This window comes from Narcine bancroftii, chromosome 5, assembly GCF_036971445.1.
Source record: "Narcine bancroftii isolate sNarBan1 chromosome 5, sNarBan1.hap1, whole genome shotgun sequence".
In the NCBI taxonomy this organism is placed as follows: domain Eukaryota; kingdom Metazoa; phylum Chordata; class Chondrichthyes; order Torpediniformes; family Narcinidae; genus Narcine; species Narcine bancroftii.
The window spans coordinates 224,570,709-224,595,079 of NC_091473.1; the positions used below are offsets into that span (position 1 = coordinate 224,570,709).

The 24,371-nt window shown below is 43.8% G+C and overlaps 1 protein-coding gene across 2 annotated transcripts in view; it reads left to right on the top strand.

The window, feature by feature from the left end:
* LOC138764959 (peptidyl-prolyl cis-trans isomerase FKBP5-like) overlaps positions 1–21,727 on the top strand; it is a 97,196-nt gene extending 75,469 nt beyond the window's left edge. The window contains exons 5-10 of one of the 2 annotated variants that reach the window (XM_069941470.1): positions 7–163; positions 3,721–3,811; positions 8,555–8,638; positions 12,049–12,234; positions 15,944–16,183; positions 20,812–21,727. In XM_069941470.1, coding sequence (XP_069797571.1) covers positions 7–163; positions 3,721–3,811; positions 8,555–8,638; positions 12,049–12,234; positions 15,944–16,183; positions 20,812–20,910 — 857 coding nt within the window. In that variant the 3' untranslated portion in view covers positions 20,911–21,727. The remainder of the gene's footprint in view (positions 1–6; positions 164–3,720; positions 3,812–8,554; positions 8,639–12,048; positions 12,235–15,943; positions 16,184–20,811) is intronic. The other variant, XM_069941471.1, reaches the window with a different exon arrangement.
* Positions 21,728–24,371: the final 2,644 nt, after the last annotated feature.

The following is a 24,371-nucleotide window of genomic DNA, read 5'->3' on the forward strand; positions in this document are numbered from 1 at the left end:
CTGCAGTTTACTTGGAAGGACAGTGCAATGGTGCATTGTTTGACCAGCGTGAAGTTACATTTGTGGTCGGAGAAGGGGACGATCAAAATGTTCCCATTGGGGTCGATAAAGCTGTGGAGAAGATGCAGAAAGGAGAGCATTGCATTATCCATCTGAAACCCAAGTAAACATGAGATTAACTCTTTGGAACCCGGAGCAATGTCATAGTCACTTCTACCCACCTGGTCTGTGCTGACCATCAACTATCCATTTCCCTCATTCTCCCCCAAATTCTCATCATCTCTACACAGTGGCCAATTTTAACTTATCAAGCTCAATCTCATCGGGTTGTGGGAGGAAAGCAGCGCAGTCACAGGCGGAAGGAGCAAATTCTATACAGACAGTGTTCGAGGCCAGAATTGAACCTAAGTCTCTGGAGTTCAGAGCCACTGACTCTATTAACTGTGCTACCATTGGAAGGAGGCACTGGATGGTAGCTCAGTCTCTCAGTGTCTATTTCTTTTGAAAAGCAGGGGTTTCCCTTCCTTGAGATGTCTGGGTGTTGAGCTCCTAGCAGAAGGGCAGATTGGCATGTATCTAGTGGCTTTAAAACCTTCGAAATATCTGGAAATCTGCACCTTGGGAAAGCACCATGGTTGTTAATGCAGTGAATAGTAATTACCAGCAAGATCCCACAAAAAGCCATGAGTTGAATGACACTTTAGTTCAGGTGGATTTGACTGACGAATCAGAATTGTCTGCACCAAACATGCATCTGAATAAATATGTGAATCAAAGATCACAATCTCATGCCAAAGCCAGGACTGCATCAGTCAAGTTTCTGAAGGGCTGGTTCAGAGAGAGGGAGCAATATTGAATGGAACATAGTGATAATGTCCACAATAGCAACCACACAATACTTTGAACAGAGCACAATGTCCCTGAACGCTCTCCAATTGTCAACTATCAATAGAGATTCTAGCACTAAAAGCTTGGGTTTTAACGAGTGATTTAAAAGACACACAAAACCAGAGCAGAGAGAAACAATTCAATGTTCTGAATTGAGATTTACACCACATACCTATGACATCAATGGGAGAACCTATTTCCTTCCACAATATAGCCTTTGCCCCAACCTCAGCCAAACTACTGCTGAAATCCTCATTCATGCACTGGCCAAATTTAAGTCATGACTATCTTGACTCTATGGTCCCATATTTTCTATTGCTCGTAATGTAGAAACCATTCAAGGCCCTTCATCCTGTCATGCCTCTCAAGTCAAGTTTATTGTCATCTGATTGTACAAGTACAACCTGAAGAAACAGCGTTAAAAAGTAGCTGTTCATCTAAAACTACTTGTCCATCTCCCCTTTACTTATTGACCAACATTGGCTTCCTGTTAGGCAGTGGCCCAAACTTCAAATTGACTTTATTTTCATTGGTTCATGGTTATCCCATCAGGATCATGTAATAGTTGAGTTTTGGGGACCAATATTTGGGTTAAATTTGAGAAGGGGTCAACTTTTATCTGGATACTACTTTTGACCGCGGTAAGTACTGGGGCAATTGGAGCATTGGTGGGCGGATGGGTGGGGTGAGGATCCGCAGTCGGGGTGTCGGGAGCTCTGACGGACAGGCGACCGAGGCGAGGGTTTGTGGGCAGGGGTTCCGATGGGGGGCGGTCGGGGGTGTCTATTTTTATATGGGATAAATGGAAAATTTGTGGGGTGTCAACTTTTATATAGGGTTGACTGTACACATGTATATATGGTACTCATGCTGACAATCATGACTGAAGATTTGAATCCCCTTCCCAAATCCTCCTATTTCTCCACTTCTTTTTAATACTCTCCTTGTCATACTTCAATGACTCACCTCTGTCCTAATAATACCTTACAGCATCTGGCTTTGTGGTAGCACCTTGGGATGTTCAGGGTTCAAGATTCCTTTTATTGTCACATATTAATACAAAAAATGCAATATACATGATATACATTAACTATTGCCTGCTATAAGGCAAAAGATTATCATGAGGATTGCCCAGCACTCCTAATAATAAGAGAAAGAGAAGCAAGAGAGAGAGTCCCTTCATAGATACTATGGATTTTCCTCCAGTGCTCCCACAGTCTCTGCACCTACACAAACTTCAGTTCAAACATCGGCAACTTGAGCTCCAGATCCAAACCTCCAATACCTTTATGTCCCCTTCTTGGCCTCAGCACCCTCTCGAATCCAATGGAAGCTGCTCTATAAATGAGAGCTGTTTAGCGCCTATAGATAATTCCAAACCACGATTATCCATCCAAAATATGATATCATAGAAGCTTCGATAGCTCAATGGTTAGAGCATTGGCCTTGTAAATCAGGGGTTGCGAGTTTGTTCCTTGCTGAGGCCTCATTTCTGTGAGGGACAAAGTGGCGACTCTCTATTTTCCTTACGGTATGTGCATTACATTCAAATTGTAGTAGTATGTGGCAATAATGGAACCTTTACCTTTTTTCATGATCACTTAATTTTGTGCCTTCCCTCCAACTATCCTCACCCACAGTACTATTCAGCAAGCACCCCAATCCTTGACCAAATTTCAGATTTAAGATTAATTGTCAGAGTCCATGCATGACATCACATACAACCCTGAGATTCTCTTTCCTGCAGGTGAGGCAGAATCACCACTTATTGGTGGTGCAAAAAAGTGTACACAATGTACATGTAAATAAATAAAGAAATGTAAACAAACTGACTGTGCAATACAGAGAGAGAAAAAAATCGATGAAAAGTGCATAAGCAAGAGTCCTTAAATAAGTCCCTGATTGAGTTTTTTTTTGTTGAGGAGTCTGATGGTGGAGGGGTAGCAGCTGTCCCTGAACTGGTGGTGCGGGTCTTGTGGCACCTAGACCACTTTCCTGATGCCAGCAGCGAGAACAGAGTGTGTGCTGGGTGGTGTGGATCCTTGATGATTGCTGCTGCTCTCCAACAGTGGAGTTTCCTGTAGATGTTCTCGATGGTGGGGAGGGTTTTGCCTGTGATGTCCTGGGCTGTGTCCACTATCTTTTGCAGGACTTTCCACTCAGGGGTATTGGTGTCCCCATAACAGACCGTGATACAGCTGGTCAGCACACATCTATAGAAATTTGCCAGGGTTTTCAATGTCATAACAAACCTCTGCAAACTCCTGAGGAAGTAGAGGTGCTGACGTGCTTTATTCACGTTGGCATTAGTGTATTGGGTCTAGGAAAGACCCTTCGAAATGGCAACACCCAAGAACTTAAATTTGTTCACGTCTCCGACTTGCAAATGGTCCCAGGAGAAGGTTTGGTTCCCGAGACTCCCCCTTGATCATTCTGCACAAGGGAGTTAATTACCAGCAGGTTTAACTGCTTAACCTCACTTGTGTATGTGGTTTTTGTTATTTCTTTCATCATTTCTTATCAGGTAACTGATCAGAGTCTAAACTTCACCAGCTGCAGGCAATTATTTATTACGTTTGGAGCAATATTTGTTTAGAAAAATGAGGGTGAGCGCTCAACATACTGGACCCTGCAAGAGCTTAATCTCTAACCCAGCTACTTACATGCACATCCAAATGCTGCAATAGTGTGAAAACAGTCTGCATAACATCCACCAAAATTGGAGGAATGCTCAAATGTGAGACTCTTAGCATCAAGGCAAGAGATGGGAAGGAATTAATATTATTGCATTATTTATTAGACTTTAAAAATGGCTCAAATCTTTTGTTCTAGTTATGGATTTGGAGACCTTGGAAAACCAAGCTTAAACATTCCACCAAACACAGAACTAGACTACGAAGTCTTGCTGAAGAACTTCAAAAAGGTGAGTCAAGCAATCTGATCATTGTGAGCTGAGAGCAAGAGACTCGAGTGATTTACTCCTAGCCTGGTGGTACAGTGAAACCCTGTTATAACGCGATTGTTGGGGTGCATAAAATCTCATCGTGAGAAAAGCGGGGCCGTGCTAAATCGGAGTTTCCCTGTTTAATTTTCATGCCTACGTCATTTCCATTTCTCCTTTACTTGGAACGTCCCAGTTATTCTGTGTGCATTTTAAATCAATCCAGGAGCCCGAGGTCCCCGCTCCCGCCGGCAGACTGAGGTCCCCGCTCCCGCCGGCAGACTGAGGTCCCCGCTCCCGCCGGCAGACTGAGGTCCCCGCTCCCGCCGGCAGACTGAGGTCCCCGCTCCCGCCGGCAGACTGAGGTCCCCGCTCCCGCCGGCAGACTGAGGTCCCCGCTCCCGCCGGCAGACTGAGGTCCCCGCTCCCGCCGGCAGACTGAGGTCCCCGCTCCCGCCGGCAGACTGAGGTCCCCGCTCCCGCCGGCAGACTGAGGTCCCCGCTCCCGCCGGCAGACTGAGGTCCCCGCTCCCGCCGGCAGACTGAGGTCCCCGCTCCCGCCGGCAGACTGAGGTCCCCGCTCCCGCCGGCAGACTGAGGTCCCCGCTCCCGCCGGCAGACTGAGGTCCCCGCTCCCGCCGGCAGACTGAGGTCCCCGCTCCCGCCGGCAGACTGAGGTCCCCGCTCCCGCCGGCAGACTGAGGTCCCCGCTCCCGCCGGCAGACTGAGGTCCCCGCTCCCGCCGGCAGACTGAGGTCCCCGCTCCCGCCGGCAGACTGAGGTCCCCGCTCCCGCCGGCAGACTGAGGTCCCCGCTCCCGCCGGCAGACTGAGGTCCCCGCTCCCGCCGGCAGACTGAGGTCCCCGCTCCCGCCGGCAGACTGAGGTCCCCGCTCCCGCCGGCAGACTGAGGTCCCCGCTCCCGCCGGCAGACTGAGGTCCCCGCTCCCGCCGGCAGACTGAGGTCCCCGCTCCCGCCGGCAGACTGAGGTCCCCGCTCCCGCCGGCAGACTGAGGTCCCCGCTCCCGCCGGCAGACTGAGGTCCCCGCTCCCGCCGGCAGACTGAGGTCCCCGCTCCCGCCGGCAGACTGAGGTCCCCGCTCCCGCCGGCAGACTGAGGTCCCCGCTCCCGCCGGCAGACTGAGGTCCCCGCTCCCGCCGGCAGACTGAGGTCCCCGCTCCCGCCGGCAGACTGAGGTCCCCGCTCCCGCCGGCAGACTGAGGTCCCCGCTCCCGCCGGCAGACTGAGGTCCCCGCTCCCGCCGGCAGACTGAGGTCCCCGCTCCCGCCGGCAGACTGAGGTCCCCGCTCCCGCCGGCAGACTGAGGTCCCCGCTCCCGCCGGCAGACTGAGGTCCCCGCTCCCGCCGGCAGACTGAGGTCCCCGCTCCCGCCGGCAGACTGAGGTCCCCGCTCCCGCCGGCAGACTGAGGTCCCCGCTCCCGCCGGCAGACTGAGGTCCCCGCTCCCGCCGGCAGACTGAGGTCCCCGCTCCCGCCGGCAGACTGAGGTCCCCGCTCCCGCCGGCAGACTGAGGTCCCCGCTCCCGCCGGCAGACTGAGGTCCCGCTCCCGCCGGCAGACTGAGGTCCCGCTCCCGCCGGCATCCCGATGCCAAGTCCAATGACTCATCGCATTATATCTGAATTCACATTAAATTGGGGCAAGTAAATTTGGGGTTTCACTGAATGCTGAATCAATGGGGTGTTCTGCTTGAGAGGACATCCATTATTGCTGATTATTACTGGATTTATTTATGCATAAAGCCTGCAGCAGGAACATCACAAGGTGCTTCACAGGAACATTATCAGACAAAAACATTATGGAGCTTGATTTTTCCAGTTATGGCCCAATCCCTTACTACTTTAACTGTGTCAGTTAGATCATCCAGAAGACACAGTTCCGGGAAATACCAGACAAGTCTGTGGAACTGGTCTGCCACATTTAATGTTAAAAACCAAGTATCATTCTGCTTTGTTCCTCTTCCTCAAAGTTGAATGTAATACACCAGCTGGGATCTGAGCAAAAAGGTCTTGTGCAACTCTCAATCACTTACTTCCCTCAAGGTCCCAGCACCTAAATTCTCGAACCGTTTCTTTCCCATAGCTATCACCCTTGAACCTCCTTTATTACCTAAACCTTAACTTTACTGCAAGACCACCAAAGATCTGTTTGTCCAAATGACACATTATATTGCTCGATTGGTCAATCAAGTCTTACTGATTTTTAAAATTTGTTTAAATATTTATTATCTTTTTTCTTAGCATCTGAATTATAAATTATGGTAGTGTTTTATGTACAGTAACAGGAAGCTGCAGCAAGCAAGACTTTCATTGCACCTGCACACTCCTATAACCATATAACAATTACAGTACGGAAACAAGCCATATTGACCCTTCTAGTCTGCACCGATTTAAGTGAACTCCACTAGCTCCCTGCCCATAACCCTCCAACCCCCTCACATCCACATACTCATCCAACCACCTCTTAAATGAGAAAATTGACCCTGCTGCAACCACCTCTTCGGAAGGTCATTCCACTCAGCCACCCCTCTTTAAGCGAAGAACCTTCCTCTCATGTTACTTCTAAAGTTTTGCCCCCTAACCTTTAACTTATGACCCCTTGTTCCAATCTCACCTACCCTCAAGGGAAAGAGTCTATTCACATCTACTCTAACTGTTCCCTCATAATTTTATACACCTTTATCAAATCCCCCCTCAACCTTCTACGCTCCAATGAATAAAGACCCAGTCTACTCAATCTTTCTCTGTATTCTAGATACTGCAATCCAGGCAACATTTTAGTAAATCTCCTCTGCACCCTCTTTACCTTATTGATATGCTTCCTAAAATTTGGAGACCAGAACTGCACACAATATTCCAAACTTGGCCTCACCAATGCCTTGAAGAGTCTCAACATCACCTCCCAGCTCCTATATGCTATGCTATGATTTATAAAGGCCAGCATACCAAAAGTCTTCTTCACCACCCTATCTACATGAGAATCCACCTTCAAAGAACAATGAACCGTTGACAATAAACACATTCTTTTGCCATTCTGATCCCAAGAGGAGGCCAATGTTCCATGAGCCCTTTTGGTTGTAGTTTGTCTACGATCAGTACAAAAAGGACAATGGATGTTCTGAACAGGGTGGTTGACTAAGATAGAGTACTGGTAATTCAGATCTGGACTAACAATCCAGAGTTCGAGCCCCACCATTTAGAATCTGGAAGTGAGGGAGAAAGCTCCAACAAATCTCAGTAGTGATGACCATGTAACAGTCTCAGATCATTGTAATAAAAGCTGCCTGCTTCACGGAAGGAAATTGTCATCTTTAACTAGTTATGGTTAAAAAAAAAACCCACAATGGTGGAGAAACTCAGTAGGTCAAACAATGTATTTTATATAGCAAATATAAAGATACACAATCAACGTTTTGGACTCAAGCTCAAGCCTGAAATGTTGGTTATGTATCTTTATTTTTGCTATATAAAGTATAACTGACTAACTGACTGTCATATAGAAAATATTCAGTCATAAATCCTTGCTATATAAAGTATAACTGACTGACTGTAATACAGAAAATATTCAGTCATAAATCCTTGCTATATAAAGTATAACTAACTTATTTAAATACAGAAAATATTCAGTCATAAATAATGAGGAAAGTGTGAGTTATATGAGTCTCTGAATGAGTCTGATGTTCAGGTGTTTGATTGTTGCAGAGTTGGAACTCTCCCTGAACCTGGAGATATGCGTCCTATGACACCTCAAAGTTCAAAGTTCAGATTTGTTGTCCAAGTCATCACATACACCCTGAGATTCTTTTTCCTACAGGCCAGGGAGAATTGCCACTTATTTGTAGTGCAAAAAAAAACTGTGCACAGGATATGTAAACAAATAAAGAAATGTAAAGAAACTGACTGTGCCAAACAGAGAGAAAAAAATATCCATAAAGCGCAAAAGTACGAGTCCTTAAATGAGTCCCTGATTGAGTTTGTTGTTGAGGAGTCTGATGGTGGAGGGGGAGCAGCTGTTCCTGAACCTAGTGGTGCGAGACTTGTGGTACCTATACCTCTTTCTTAATGGAAGTAACGAGAACAGTGCTGGGTGATGTGGATCCTTGATGAATGCTGCTGGTCTCCGATGTAGATGTTTTCGGTGGTGGGTACCTCCTTCCTTATTGCATTCAGTTGTACCAGTACCCCAACATTTAAAATAATCATCATGGCCCATCCCTTCGCGAGCGAAGATGAACAACAACAGGGTGGAGTTCACCACCACCTTCTTGTGGGATCAAGGGTTGCTCAACTGACAAACATAGTATAAATGCTGAGATCCCAAAAATGAAAATTAAAAAAATGTTTAACCACGACTGTATCGACATAATCCTGTACTACAGTCCACTGGTATTGCCTGGGACATTCTTTGGTGTATCACTTGAGCTACACAGGTTTGATTGTTTCTCTAGAATGGCAGGCTCGGCCCCTCAGGAAAACCTCATCCTACCACAGACTCTGATCTATAGCATCTTTCTTGGAGGTCTCTGATGCTTCTGTAAATGGTGGGAGGTAAATGGGTGGTAGAATTATGATGTACCTCCTCATTATCATTGTCAAACCAATGTGCACATGTAGGCGATAGAGGTATGTTCAAGAGTCCAGTAGCTGTTGTATTTAAGTTGTTTTGACCATGTGGATACTAGACTGCTCAATTGTATCAAACAGGCTAAAGAATCCTGGGAAATGGATAACCACGAGAAGCTGGAGAAAGCAGCTATTGCCAAGGAGAAGGGAACATCCTACTTTAAGGTATTTATGAAACATGGTCTATAGGTCCATCTCTAAGGAAATCTGAGTGATGGTTGAATTGAAGGAAAAATGCAGATGTCCAGCTTCCTCAGTGTACTCTCAATTTCTAGCATCTAACTGGGATAGCATTGCCAGATCCCACAGGGCTGAAGCTCCTCCTCGTATCCTAAAGGTTATCCTCCATATTAATCGGTTGAAGCAGAATTGGCAGCATTCTACACCAAGGCGAGTAACATGTAAATGCTGTCATCACCAACGGACCACATGTCTTTATTGGCATCTCAACCATGGCAATATATCAAAGTCAGAAGGAAGTTCCAATTCATGTAACATTGCCAAGTTTCACTGGCCTTGCTCCTGATTTATTCCTAGTCATAGAGGGTTACAGCACAGAAACAGAACCTCAGCCCACTGAGAACAAGCCCCATTTACACTAATCATGCCCTCAACCCCATTTTATTCTCCCTCCCATTTCCCATCAACTCCCACCCTTCACCTCAACACTCAGGGTGACCAATTAACCTGCCAACCTGCATGTTGTTGAGCTTTGAAAGGAAACTGGAGCTCCCAGAGGAAACCTACAGTCACAAAACTTGCAAACTCCACACAGATAACACCGGAGGTTACAGAAACTGCAAGGTAGCTGCCGTACTCACTCTTGCTCTGATGTTGCAGTCAACGTCATGCAACAGCTGCTCTCTCGATGGGGAAAGTCCAATTTTGGTCAACAGACGGGTGAAAGGTGCAAAGATGAACCTGGGTTATTACTTTTTAGTATTGCAATTGATGCAGCTAAAATGCTGGTGTGAACCCTTTTGAGCGAGCCCAATCTAATTTTCCAAGGAGCCATATGATCTACTCCAGCTTAAATTCATTATTGCTTGACTGGTAAATGAAAAGCAGGGGCGAACCAATCCAATTTCTAAGCTGTTTTTTTTAACAGATGTTGACAAATTAGTACAGTAAAATGCCAGTATCCAGCACCTATGGGGATTGTTAGGGTGAATTTTCTGGTCGATTGAAATTTTGTGTGGTGTGATTGGCAAACTAATGGCGAGGGGGGAACCAATTTTAAACTTTCCTTTTTTTTTACCTACGGTATTTATTTTCCACAATTTTTTTTTTGGCTGATTACTTGAGGCTGCCAGTTACTTGAATTCAGGATAACCGGATGTTGCTGTGCATGAATTATAACATTTCAGTTGAGATGATGGACATGAACCAAGGGAACATTTCTTGATATCCTGACAATTAAACATTGAACAGAATATTAAATTTCAACAAATGAAAATAACGAAAAATCAAATAAGCAGGGGTGATCATGTTTAAATTGGATTAAACATTTCATTAATTGCATGTATCTGAAGCAGCCAGTGCAAAATAAGGATATGTCCTGGTGAACCTCATGATTCTGTTAATGTAGGCACTGCGAGGGAGACACTCCCATCCAGTTTGTCCATCCCATATAACAGCAAAGCCCACGTCACGTTAAAAATATACAGGTCAAGTACCCCGTATCCAAAGACCCAAAAACCGTAAAGATCCAAAAACCTTTTTTTTTATGTCGTCACAAGGTGACAAAAAATCCAGCACCTGACTTGCCCATGTGCGGCTCTGATGGTGGGAATTTGATAACAACAGAGCTCTGGTGTACAAAGATTAGTTGAAAAAGGCAAAAAGGCCTGCAGATACTACTATGGATGACAGCGAGAAGAAAAAGAGGAAGTGTTTATGTTTATCTATAGAACAGAAATTCAAGCTGTTGGTGAACTGGACAGTGGTGTGTGCACAACGTCTTACAGAAGAGTATGGTGTTGCAATGACCACAGTCTATGACCTGAAGAAACAGAAGAATAAACTGTTGAAATTCTATACTGAAAGTAATGAACAGAAGTTCATGAAAAATAGAAATACAGGAATTAAGGATGTCAAGGATAGAATAACTGTGCTGGGATGTGTAAATGCAGCAGGCACGCACAAGCGTAAACTTGCTGTGATAGGCAAAAACTTGCATCCTCGTTGTTTTAAAGGAGTGAATTTCTTACCAGTCCATTATTATGCAAACAAAAAGGCATGGATCACCAGGGATATGTTTTCCAATTGGTTTAACAAACATTTTGTACCTGCTCACTGCAGGGAGGTTGGACTGGATGACGACTGCCAAGATTTTGTTATTCCTCGACAACTGTTCTGCTCATCCACCAGCTGAAAAGATAATGTTCATGTCATGTTCTTTCCCCCAAATGTGACTTCATTAATTCAGCCATGTGACCATAGATATCCATAGGTAGCCATAGATAATGAAGAGCGAATATAAAAACACTTTCTTGAACAACATGCTGTCGAAGGTGAACAGAGGCTTGGGTGTGGTGTGTTTTAAAAGGAGTTCAGCAGAAAGGATGCCGTATATGGCTGTTGCCAACACTTGGAGCAAAGTGTCTAAAGACACAGTTGTACGTGCCTGGCACAACCTGTGGCTTGGAACTATGTTCAGTGATGATAATGAGGATGGTGTGATTTTGGAGGATTCTGTATGTCAGGTGAGAAAAAGAATGTTGTGTGACCTCCTTACATATGCAAAATGTATATGTTCAGAGTCTGTCAGTAAGCTGGAAGAAGTGGATAATGAAGAAGTTTTTAACATCAGTGATGAAGCTCCAGTCGTTCATTCACTGACCGATGGTGAAATAGCTGAAATTGTTCTGCACTAAGGTGATTGCGATGAAGATGACTTAGTTAACACTGCAGAAAAAAGTGTTGATGGATGACATGGTGAAAATGTGTGATGGATTGAAGTGCTAGGAGCAGAAGAAGAAATCATGTCAGTTTATAAAATTAAAGCGAGACTTCCTAGACAAAAGCTAGTGTTAATGAGGGAGATGGCACCAGAGGAAACATTCGAAAAAGCCACCCAGGAGAGCTTCTAGCGTTTGATGAGGCATTTATCTTCTTCTGTAAGCAGAGGTCAAGTTTTTTTCTTTTGGTAATCACGAAACATTATTATTTCACGTGAATTTTCCACTTCTGGTGTCATGTCGGCATGCGAAAAGTCTGGCGTTGCTTGTTGGTGCTTAACCTCTAATACAGGTATTCTGCGGACGCTACTGTGTTGCTTAGTTCCACTCTTCTGAAAACTGGGAAAAACCCAAAAATCATCTGGTCCCAAGCATTTTGGACACAGGGTGCTGTACTTCTATCAACTAAAACCTTGTCATTTCCTGAAATAAGCAAAAAAAAATTCAAACTACTTTGAAAATTACTAAAATCCGCAAACATTCCCCTGGAATTCTCTTCTGCTGTTGATATTGGTTCTAGGTCGTGACATCATGCAGTGATTTAAGTTTCCCTGCAGCTGTGTATAATTCTACATTGTGCCCCATTCCCAAATTATTATTTTTTCTTTCTCTCAGCATGGCAAATATAAGGCCGCTCAGATCCAGTACAAGAAGATTGTGGTGTGGCTAAGTCAAAAGTACTGTATGACTCAAGAGGAGAGTCAGAGTGCCAAGGCCCTTGTTCTTGCAGCGCACCTCAATGTGGCAATGTGCCACCTGAAGTTGGAAGAGTACCTGAAGGCAGTGGAGAGCTGTGACAAGGTAAGGAGTGCATAAGGAGTGTTGGGAAGCTCCTGCACATGATTTGGCAACTCAAATCAATGTTCGGTAAGGTGGTGCCTTTTTACGGCAGGAGGCAGGTTCTGGGGCTTACATGACTGAAACAGACCACTTCGCTTGAAGCTACGGCAGCACCGTGCTTCAGCCTGTGGAGCCACTGCCTCATAGTTTCAGTGACCCAGGACTGATCCTGACCTCGACTGCTGTTCACATGGACTTTGCACCTTCTGCCTGGGACCTTGGGGGTGTCCCTGGAATGCTCCAGTTTCCTTCCACATTCTAAAGAAATGGGGATTGATGGGTTAACGTAATAATCCCCAAAGGATAGTTAAGTGGGAAGTTGATCAGATTGTGGGGAGAATTAAAATATGTGGAACATAAGAAATAGGTGCAGGAGTCGGCCATCCGGCCCATCGAGCCTGCTCCACCATTCAATGAGATCATGGCTGATCTGATGATAGGCTCATTTCCACCTACCTGCCTTTTCCCCTTATCCCTTAATTCCTCTACTTTGTAAAATTAAATCTAACCTTGTCTTAAGTATATTTACTGAGGTCACCTCCGCAATTTCAATGGGCAGTGAATTCCACAGATTCACCACCCTCTGGGAAAAGCAGTTCCTCCTCATCTCTGTTCTAAATCTATTACCCTGAGCCTTGAGGCTCCATCCCCTAGTTCTACCACCAATGGAAACAACTTACCTACCTCTATCTTATCTATGCCTTTCATAATTTTATATGTTTCTATAGGATCCCCTCTCATTCTTGAGTACAATCCCAGACAACTCAATTGGATTCCTGTAAATGGGTGGTTGATAGTCAGCTTGGATTTGATGGGCTGAAGGCCTATTTCCACACTATCTATGACTCCATTTGAACTAAATAAAACCTTTTTTCCATCCTATTATTTTAATTATGATAATTTTAAAAGCTGACAGATGGAGAATGTATGTATAAGCTAAATGCAGCAGGGTGGCCTAATGAGCCATATTGGTTTGCAATGATGTTCACCCACCACTAAACTGCAGCATTTTCAAAGAGGTGACCCATTATCTGCTGACAAACACTGGCATGGGCAGAGTTCAAGCAGCAAAATTCTCAAAATGTAACCATATTCTCGAATTATTAATCCTTGCAAGGTGGAATGAAAAGGGCAGTTTTGATGAAAAATTTCTGCAGAATGTGGCACATCACCAGAAAAAAATAACAGCCAATATTGAGTGTTTTTTTTTAAATAAGCGAAGTGTGTTGGTTAGACTTTAGGCAGATTGGTTGTGTGGTCAAATGTTCATCCCACTCATCCAGTTGCCATCTGAAGCACCTTCATATGTTCTAAACCTATGGTGAGCTCGTGTGACGTGGGAGTTCCTTGGACCTAGGTAATGATTTTCCATGGATAGATGATGATAGGCAGTTTGTTAACAGGTTACCCTTCTGTTGTTCCATCTTTTCTAATTATTGGAGATGATTCACCCTAAGTGAGTCAAAAATATCCCAGCTTTTGCCCAGTTTTTTTAAAATCATGTGTCTTGCAAGTCCACAATGTCCATTTATCAACCATGTTTGATCCTAATACCATTAAGAATGGAACAGTGAATCTTTCTTCATCTATCCAATGCTGAATGACCCATGGATGAGATAGTAGAGTGATTGCTAACCTATGCTGGGAGGGTTTGATGGGGCAGATTTTTGGTACAGTATTCTGTACCAGAAGTGTTTTCCGAAAAAGTGCAATTTACTTCTATTGGTTCTGAAATAACTCTGTGAGCTCCCACATCAGATCCCCTTGTGTGCAGTGCATAGTTGATAAAAAGGAAGCTGTGCACTCCTGTCTTGCACTCTTTAGCTGCACAACTTGCAGTGCTACTTTCGATCAGATTTCACATTTCAGATTTAATGTCAGTGTGCATTCATGACATTACATACAACCCTGAGATTGTTTCTCCCGCCGGCAAGGCAGAATTACCACTTATTAGTAGTGCCAAAAAAACTGTACTCAAGGTACACATGCAAAAAAAAAGAAATGTAAACAAACTGTCTGTGCAATACAGAGAGAAAAAAATCAATAAAATGTGATGGTAAGACCCCTTAAATGAGTCCCTGATTGAGTTTGTTGTTGAGGAGTCTGATGGTGGAGGGGGAACAGCTGTTCCTGAACCTGGTGGTACGAGTCTACACTTCTTACCTAATTGTAGCAGCGAGAACAGAGTGGGTGCTGGGTGGTGTGGATCCTTGATAGTGGCTGCTGCTCTCGAACAGCGGAATTCCCTATAGATGTCCTCAATGGTGGGGAGGGTTTTGCCTGTGTTGTTCTGGGCTGTGTCCACTACCTTTTGCAGGGCTTTACACTCGGGGGCATTGGTGTTCCCATATCAGACCGTGATGCAGCCGGTCAGCACACTTTCCACCACACATCTGTAGAAATTTGCAAGGGTTTCTGATCTCACACCAAACCTCTGCAAACTCCTGAGAAAGTAGAGGCACTGACGTGCTTTCTTCACGATGCCACTTATCTGCTATCATAGCTCAAATCCACTCCAAATGCTGTAGGATTTTATCCAGTCTGTCCGATTGCAAACAACTTTTTTTTTGATGTGTGAAGATTTTTCATCCCTGCCTCTTATTTCACAAGGCGAGTTCAACCCCCTTCTATTTTTGGTTTTGGATTTAGACTTGTCAGTAGCAAGAATTTTATCCTGGTGGTTATAGGAATATAGAATGAGAGAGAAGAGTCGAAGAAACAAAAGTGTCAGCTGTTAGAATCCTGGGCAAAGAATTGCTGGAGGAACTCAGCAGGTCAGACAGCCTCCGTGGATAGAAGTTGTGAGTCAGGGTTTTTATTGGGGGGACCCCGTGGTTAGAGGATGGAAGGTGTGAATTATGAAGAGACAGGTCAAGGGAGAAACCATGAATAATTTTAATCTGAAACCAAAAGAAAATTGAAGAAAATGTCCAAAGGTACATTCCTAACATGCTGTCTTTCAAAAATTCCTAGGATGCTATTCCATTGAATTCCATCCAGGGCTTAAAATCTGCTCCAAAGTCTGGAGACTCTCTCCTATCCACTGTGTCACATTGATAGCCAAAGTACAAGAAAAAAACCCTTTGTTTCAGAACTTTGGATAGCATTGTTAGCAAAATGTTATTACATCGACCTAGGTTCTCATCCTCCGATCTCTGTAAAGAGTTGCAGATTCCCGTCATGTCTGCGTGGGTTTCCTGCAGGTGGTTTCATTTTCTCTCACCTTCTAAAGACATATGGGGTTGGTGGGTTACTGGGTCACGTGTGTGTATTGGGGTGGTGTGGGCTTGAGGGCCGAAAGGCCTGTTATTATGCTGTATCTCAAAATTAACATGACTGGTAGTGATTGTGTACTCCTAATTAGCCTTCAGAAAGTTGCAATGGTTTCTCTTCTTGAATACTTCATTGGTACCTAATGGATGGGAAGTTCCACCAGTTTAGTTCTGTGCTAATGAAGAAAAACAAAAATGCGTTGGGGCTGCTTTGTATAGGACGTAAGATTGGTGCAGATCATTCAGCCCCACAAGCCTATTTCAACATTCCCCACAATCCTAGATGGCGAGTGTCTGATCTCCCTGAGATGCAATCAGCTCATAACCTCAGTGATAATAAAGCACTACAAGTATACAGCAGGGTTTAAAACTGTACCATCATTTCTATGTACGTGTAGGCATTAGAGTTTGACGGCATGAATGAGAAAGCACTGTACAGACGTGGAGAGGCAAGACTCTGCATTAATGAGTTTGATCTGGCGAAGACGGACTTCCAGAAGGTACTTCAGGTCAACCCTGAAAACAAGGCTGCAAAGACTCAGATGGTCCTGTGCGAGAAGAGGATGAAGGAGCACCATGAGAGGAACAAGAAAATCTATGCAAATATGTTCCAAAAGTTTGCAGACAGGGACTTAAAGGTGTGTGAAATGGGGACAAAGGAAGAAAGACATGGAGTTATTCTTCATAACTTCTCAGAGCAGTTTACAGTCTATTAAAGTAGAAGTCCTAACATCCGGACTGCTCGTCGGTCCGGATTTTTGGATTATCCCGATTCTCGGGCAGTACTTTTAAAAATTCAAATTTAAGAAGGAATAAAGAAGAGGTGAGCAGATACATTTTGATCATCTATTTAATAGCAAGTACAGCATGCTTCATTTATTGAAGCTAGCAGTTTTTAAAAAAAAATAGTCAACACTTGACAAAAATGTCAAACAGAATTTTCTTCGCTACAAAAAAAAGCATGTAAAGCTTGAAATTCTGTTTAAAAATGAAAATTGTATTTAAAAAAAAAATGCAGTATATCCCCCGGTAAATGAATTTCTTTGTGTTAAGATTACTTGTATTTACACTGGGTCGCTTGTCACTGCTGTGCAGCACGCATGCCCAGACACAAACAGCCACTAAATTTAAAATGTTTGAGGGTTTGCAAAAAGTCTGGAGTCTCAAGTGGGCTGGATTTTTGGATTCTTGTCATCCTTCCTGTAAATGTGGGGTTAATGCAGTGTTGATTACCTTGCTATTGTTGACACCATTTGAACCACAGATGCTGGAGGAACTCAGAGGGTTGAACAGCATCAATGGGAGAAAAGAGAAAGGCCAAGGTTTTGGGTTGGAACTTTTCATCACTGAGTCCAAAATGATGACCATTCTTTTTCTCCCATTGATGCTGCTCAACCCACTGAGTTTCTCCAGCAAATTGTTAGCTGCTCTAGTATCCAGCGTCTGAAGTCTCCCATGTCTTCATTATTATGAATGTGTCCAATTGTGATGGTGACTTTATTTTCTCAAAGGTCAAGGCTTGGTGACTGCTTAGAAAAAGCTGGTAGACCCTTACATCTTTTGTGGGGTGTTTCCATGTATTCTACTTGCAACCTATCCTCTCCCACATGCCTATCAAATCTCCTTTTATTCTCCTTCTGCCTATCCAAACCTTGAGAAATTTGCGGTAACTACTTTCTGGGCGGAGACTTCTTCAGCAGAGTTGTATGATTAGGAGAAAGCCGGAGCTTCCTGGGAAATCCATGCAGAGACAGGAAGGAAACTACACTGAAGGCTCTGAAGGTCAGGTTTGAATCTGGCCGCAGGAGTTGTGAGGCAGCAGGACTAACTGCTGCATGACCGTACTGCCAGATTATGTCCTAGCGCTGGAGATTTGAACATGCAATCTGGAAAATACTTCAATGGAGCACTGAGGGAGGATGTATTTGAATATTCCTCTATTTTCCTTCATTAAGGACCTACAATAATACTTGAAGATGAGTCTACAATTCTACTTCAATTAATGCCACAAAAACCGAGCATCTGCCTCAATCTTATTCCTGATACTACACAGTGCCCAAACAGTACTTCATCAGTTGTGAAATATTGTGGGATATCCTGAGGACTTAAACCCAACTGTAGAAATGCAAGATTTTTTTTCTCTTGGGGATAAATGTTAAGTGATTGAGATGGAGATCATCCCATGGTTCAAAAGGAAGAATAGGTAAATATGTGAAGCAAGCAGCAGGGAAGAGAGACAGAGGGCTGACTTACCTCCTTCTATGCTGCAGGGTTTGAGAGTTCTGATGAACACAAATCTGCAGAGGCTGGAATACTGAGTAAACAATGAGGTAGGACTCGATGGGCGAGGCAGCATCCACAAGGAGAAATGGTTGTTTCAAATTTTAGGTTGGGACCCTTTTTCAAGGTGAGGGTGTATTGCATCCATAAATGGACAGGAGTTTGCAGGGTGAGGGAGGGACAAGAGATGACAGGAGACTAGATAAATGAAGATGAGAGAGATGGAATGACTGTTTTCATCTGTCCTTTATCTGCTTCCGCTTTCAGTTTCCTCTCAATCCTTCACCCACAACCACCCCTCCCCATAACCAGGTCTCCACCCCTGTCTCTCCACCACATATCTTAATTTATCCAGTAGATGATCATGTCTGGACCTCTCCCTTGCTCCTCCACCCACCCACCCCCCTCTCCCCCGCAAAATTTTGATGCTTACAGCCTCCAATTTTCAATTTAGTCTTCATCAAGCTTGGAGATTTTTGTGGACATTGCCAAAAAAGTTAATGAAGGGAAGACCGAGAACGTTGTCTACATGGACCTTAATTAGACCTTTGACAAGGTCCTGCAATGGAAGGTTAAGTCAGGAAGGTTCCATTGCTTGGTGTTCATGGTGAGGTTGTAAATTGGATTAGACATTAGTTTTACAGGAGAAGCCAGAGAGTGTTTGTGGATGATTGCCTCTCTGGCTGGAGGCCTGTGACTAGTGGTGGGCCTCAAGGATCAATGCTGGGTCCATTGTTGTTTATCATCTATATCAATGATCTAGAATCATGATCATATGATTAAATAGGATCAGCAGGTTTGTAGATGACACACAGATTGAAGGAGCAGTGGACAGTGAGGAAGGTTTTCAAAGCTGGTAGAGGGATCTGGACCAGCTGGAAAAATGGGTTGCAAAATGGCAGATGGAAATTTATGCAAGTGTGAGGTGTGCACTTTGGAAGAACAAACTGTAAATGGTGGAGCATTGAGAAGTGTGGTAGGACAGGGGTATCTGGATATACAAATACATAATTCCTTGAAAGTGGCAATCACTGGTCAATAGGGTTGTAAAGAGAGGTTTTGGCACATTGAGCTTCATTAATCAATAGGAGTTGGGATGTAACGTTGAAGTAAAAACACAAAATGCTGGAGAAACAGCAGATAAAACAGTGTATTTTATATAGCAAAGGTAAAAATACATAGCCGACATTTCAGGTTGAGCCCTTCATCAAGGTATGGAAAAACATCAACAGGCATCCAAGCAAAAGAGTAAGGGCAGGGGAGATATTGTCATAAAGACAGGAGGTGATAGGTGGAGAAGGGAGGGAGGGGACAGCAGCAAACAAGGGGAGGAAGAATGGTGAAAGATTATATAAGACATCAGTGAGGCCAAATTTGGAGTATTGTGTGCAGTTTTGGTCACCTAACTATAGGAAGGATGGCAATAAGATTGAAAAATTGCAGAGGAGATTTATGAGAATGTTTCCACGACTTGAAGAACTGAGTTACAGGGAAAGTTTAAATGTTAGAACTTTATTCCCTGGAGCACAGAAGAATGAAGGGAGATTTGATAGAGGTATACAAAATAATGATGGGTATTGATAAAGTAAATGCATGCAGGGTTTTTCCACTGAGGTTAGGAGAGATAAAAACTAGAGGGCATGGGTTATGGGTGAAAGGGGAGAAATTCAAAGGGAACATTAGGGGAAATGTCTTCACACAGAGAATGGTGGGAGTGTGGAACAAATTGGCAACTGAATTGGAAACTGCAGGCTCAATTTTTGACATTTAAGAAATTTGTTAGCTACATGGATGGGAAGGGTATGGTGGAATATGGTGCGGGTCATGGGATGAGGCAGAAAAATAGTTCGTCACAGACTAAAAGGGTCCAAGGGCTCGTTTCTGTGCTGTACTGTTCTATGGCCTCAAAAACTCATCCTGCCCCAAGACATTAACTGAGCATTTCTCTCCATGGGTGCTGTCTGACCTGTTGAGTCCCACCAGCTTCTCATTGTTAGCTATTATTGTTATCTGATTATTTTATTTCAAACATTCCCCCTAGGATACATGTATCCAGCCTCTACACCATCCGCATAGCTTTCCTACTCCCATCAACCTTCGTCATTTCAGCCCATTCCAAGGAGTGTACCTATCCTCTTTCTTCTCCCTAAGAACTTGCACATTGAACTTTTGATTTCTCCTCTAACCTGGCCCCATATCTGCAAAATGCAGGCATAAATTTTCCCCCTGGCCACTATTCCATTCAAGATGCACATTGATCATGTACAAAACAGTGTGTCAACTAACATTAGGTAATTACTTTTATGTGAGAATACCAAGTTTCTTTCAAAACGAACTGACCAATTATAAATAACGTTTACTCCCTGTCGGTGTTTGCGGACAGGTGCTGAGATCAACAAGAAAACTTGAACATGCTGAGGTCTAGTGCAGTACACAAAAGTGCAGGAGAAACTCAACGGGTCACACAATCTCTATAGGAAGTAAAGAGTAACCAATGTTTCGGGCCTAAGCCCTTCTTCAGGAGTGTCAAAAATCAGGTAGATGACTGAATTAAAAAGATCCGGGTGGAAGAAAGGGGGCGGGGGGCCAGGGGGAGGGGGAAGGGGAAGGAGCACAGACCAACAAATAATAGGTGGATACAGGTGGGAAGGTGGAAGAGAAAGAAGTGGACAAGTGATAGGGAGAAAGGGCTAAAGAAGGATAGGTCTCTGATAGGAGAAGGGGTGGGGAGCTGAAGAAAGAAAGACAGAGGGGTGAGGGAAGGCGAGAGTTTGGGAGAGGGGTGTAAATAGAAATTGGAGAATTTGATATTGATACCAGTCTAGTTGGAGACAGCCAAGATGAAATATGAGATGATGTTCCTTCAATTTGCTGGTGGTTTAATTTTGGTGGTACACAAGGCCATGGACAGACATGTTAGTCAAGAATCTGCCTGATTTAAAAAAAAATCTCCTTAACTTCTTCTGACCCTTTGTTCGTTTTGTAGGGACGAAATGGCAAATCTCCCAGGGAGAAAGAGAGTGTTGTACTGAAGGAAATGGATGAGGATTCGCCTGAAGAGAAAAAGCCAAGAGAAGCTGTGTGAGGGGAAATGTGTGGGTCTGATGAATGGAACACTTGGCATCCAAGCAGACCACAAATTGCATCCCAGCAACACGCCACAGGACAGTGACTATTTCACAAGCACAAGGATCTACTTTCTGCCAACAAGGAGGAACAAAATGATTTTAAAGCTGGAGGTCTCTACAAGTACCATGTTATTCGCCATCTCCCCAGGAAGCTATGGTAGATCTTTATCATCCTGAGTGAAAATATTTTTCCTAATTCTGAGCATTCCAGAATTGAGCACAAATAAATGTTCTAATCCGTATCCTGGCTTTTGATATTAGTCCATCTGAGTGGTCAAACAAGCATGTCATGACATTCTGTAGTTAATGGTGTAGCTTCCTGCAAAAGCCTTGCCAAGAATTCAGTCTCACGTTGAGCTTGCCCAGAGTAAAGCAACAAACTTCTTATTCAGGTGAACAGTCTTTTCCTTGTATCGCTCATTCCATGATAGAAGGTCAGTCTTCACAAAAAAAACTTCTTAATCAACTGATGAATTGCTTCATCGTGATCCTAATCTTTCTCGCAGTTTTGTATTCATCTCCTTCCCTGAGGGACCCATTACCTCAGTGTCCTGTAATGGCAGGAGCTTAGACTATGGTTTTCACCACAGAGCTTTAGCCGTGGCTGCGCCAATTTTCACTGTGCCCCTTTCGACTGTACTTGTAAAAAGTTTTCCCCACTGTTTGGAGATCCAAGGAGGAGCTGTGTGGTAAAATGTCTGAGGAACTTCCGTTTATAATGCATGCTAAGTACTGTGTAGGTTTCTTAATAAAAAGATTGTTTTGTACTGAAAACTGTAGCAAGTATTATTGCAACATATTTCCATCAAATCATTTCCCTATATGTGCTGTGGTTACCTCTGTTTTGATTGCAGAATGGACTGGGGGAAAATAGAAGAACCTATTATCTTAGTTTTTAACTGGCTATGGTTTGGCTGCTGGCCAATGAGGGTGCAACCACAATAATTCAATAAGATCTAACTTGGCAGCTTATTAAATCAGCAATCAGTCCCTCTGTGTCCAGTGGCAGTAGGCCTCTTGAATGTGGTCCCTCTCCACAGAACCTCCGTAGTGGCTGCACCAAGCTTCAGTAAATTCCTCAGCATGTACTCCTACTACCTTGGACATGACTGGTGGACAGTTCGCTGTTTCAGGAAAACCAAAGTGCACCTTTCAAAGAGCTGATGATCTTCAAGAAGGGGTCCATGTTTGCCTCAGTACACCTCCCTGGGAACCACCCAGAATTGAGATCTACTTGGGGGGGGCTGGGTGAGGGGAAGAGAGAGAGTTGGCAAACTGAAGAAAATAACATTAATATAATGCCTTTAATGTAACAATACATTCCAAGCAGCCTTACAGGAAGTTTAACAGGCAGTTAATCATCACTGTTTCTGGCAACATCAAACAAGTGTTCTATTAAAATTAATAAAAACAATCCCAATATTGGGAATATGAAATAAAAACAGAAAATGTTGGAAACTTGCAGCAAATTGGGAGGCATTTGTAGATAGATTTTTTTAAATGAATTCATATTTACTGAGAACCTTTATCGGAACCCTGAAAAACATCCCACGATCCATGCTTTAGACCAAGCATTCTCAACAAGGGCCATATGCACCTTTTTTTTTTAAAATGCCTTGTCTTCTTTTCACCTCATGTGGCATAAATATGTCTTAGGCTTTTTTTCATATAATTTGTAAGAGAAAAGTACGGAAGAAACCAAAACTTGACGGCTTCATAGGGAAGGGGGCCCATAAACTTTAAGCAGAACCCTAAGGGGGCCACAGCCAAACAAAAGTTTGAGAGTGGCTGCTCTAGACCATTCATCAGCTCGTGATATCTCTATGCAGCAACGCAGATTCACTCCATCTCAAAGCTGCTGTGATCCACAGATCGACTCTGATCTCTGCTGCAGCAACATATTTTTTCTCTCAGATGTCAGGGTAAATGACAACACCTCTTGGATTCTAATGCCCCTCCTGAACTTCCTCCCCCTTTGCTTTCCTCTGTCCTTGGCTCTCCCTGATCCCCAGTCCGGCTCCTTGCCTCGACATGCCCTTCTGACCTTCCCCTCTGATCCCAAACAAATCAGTCCTCAGCAAAGGCATCCATTCATTCCCCTCCACCCGTCTGCCCAAAATCTAATTAACCCCTTTAAATCTGAAATCCAAATTCAATTGTTCTGAATAGTTTAAGAATTTCTTGGTGAAATTTACAGAAATTTAAGTAGACGTTCCGCCTGGCCTGCAGGAAAAAGAATCTCAGTGTTGTTTGAACTTTTAAAATATAATCAGAAAGATGACATACTGACCCTCAAAACTCAATCTGGACCTACAAAGACAGCAATGACAATTGTCTTCATTGGAAGCACTGTGTTCTTTTAATTATAATGATCTTGTGTAGATCTACATCAGTGGTTTTCAAACTTGCCCCACCCCCACAAACTCACATTATGCCTTAAGCCATCAGTGCTCTGTGATTAGTAAGGGATTGCTTAAGGTGGTTGTGAAGGGAAAGAAAATGTTTGAAAACCACTGTTTTAATTATCCCTAATTGACTCGTTATGTGCACGGTTTCCTAACTCCAAAGGAAATGGGCCAATAATAACTTTTCTCAAGCAAAATATTTCAGAAACAATTGGGTCTAGAGTCCTATTTTCCTGCGTTCAGAACCACCCCACTAAACCTTTCCTTTCCTTGTGTCTGCCAACATGTCTTTCAAACATTACATTTATGCCTGCCTCTCTCACTTTTGCTCGTTCCGTACACCCATTGCCCTCTGTGTGCAAACAGGTGCCCCTCAGGTCCCTTTTAAATCTTTCCCCTCTCACCTTAAATCTATGCTCTCAAGTTTTAGGCTCCCCTACCTTGGGAAAAAGATGATAACTATTTACCTTATCTATGACCTTCATAATTTTTATACCTCTATTAGGTCCCCAATCTGCCTTGCACACTTCCAGCGTGAAAACAGTACCCTCTCCAGCCTCTCTTTACAATTCAAGTCCACAGGTTATGATAACAAGCATGTGAATCTTTTCTGCGCCTTTTGCTGTTGAGTGATTTATTTCCTATTTCTGGGTGGCTAGAACTGCACACAATACTCCAGGTGTGGTCTCGCCAACATCTCTGAATGCTTTAAAAACAGACTGCTGATACAACTTCCAGCCCAGGAGCATTTGGGCTAAAGGAGGGCTGAGGAATATTGGTTGTTAATGTTTAAAATATCATGACTGAGAGGAGATTGGTTTCATTAGCAGGACATTAGATGAGGATACCTGACCACAGTGATTACCAGACTTCTCCCATACCAGAGAAGGTTTTATGGAATGCGCCTTGCACAGAATGTAGTCTCACATCAGAGGTGCCATTCAAAGCTGTAGACTCTTCACTGTACTCTGTCTAAGCATGTAAAGACTGGGTTAGTATGACAGGTTTCATTT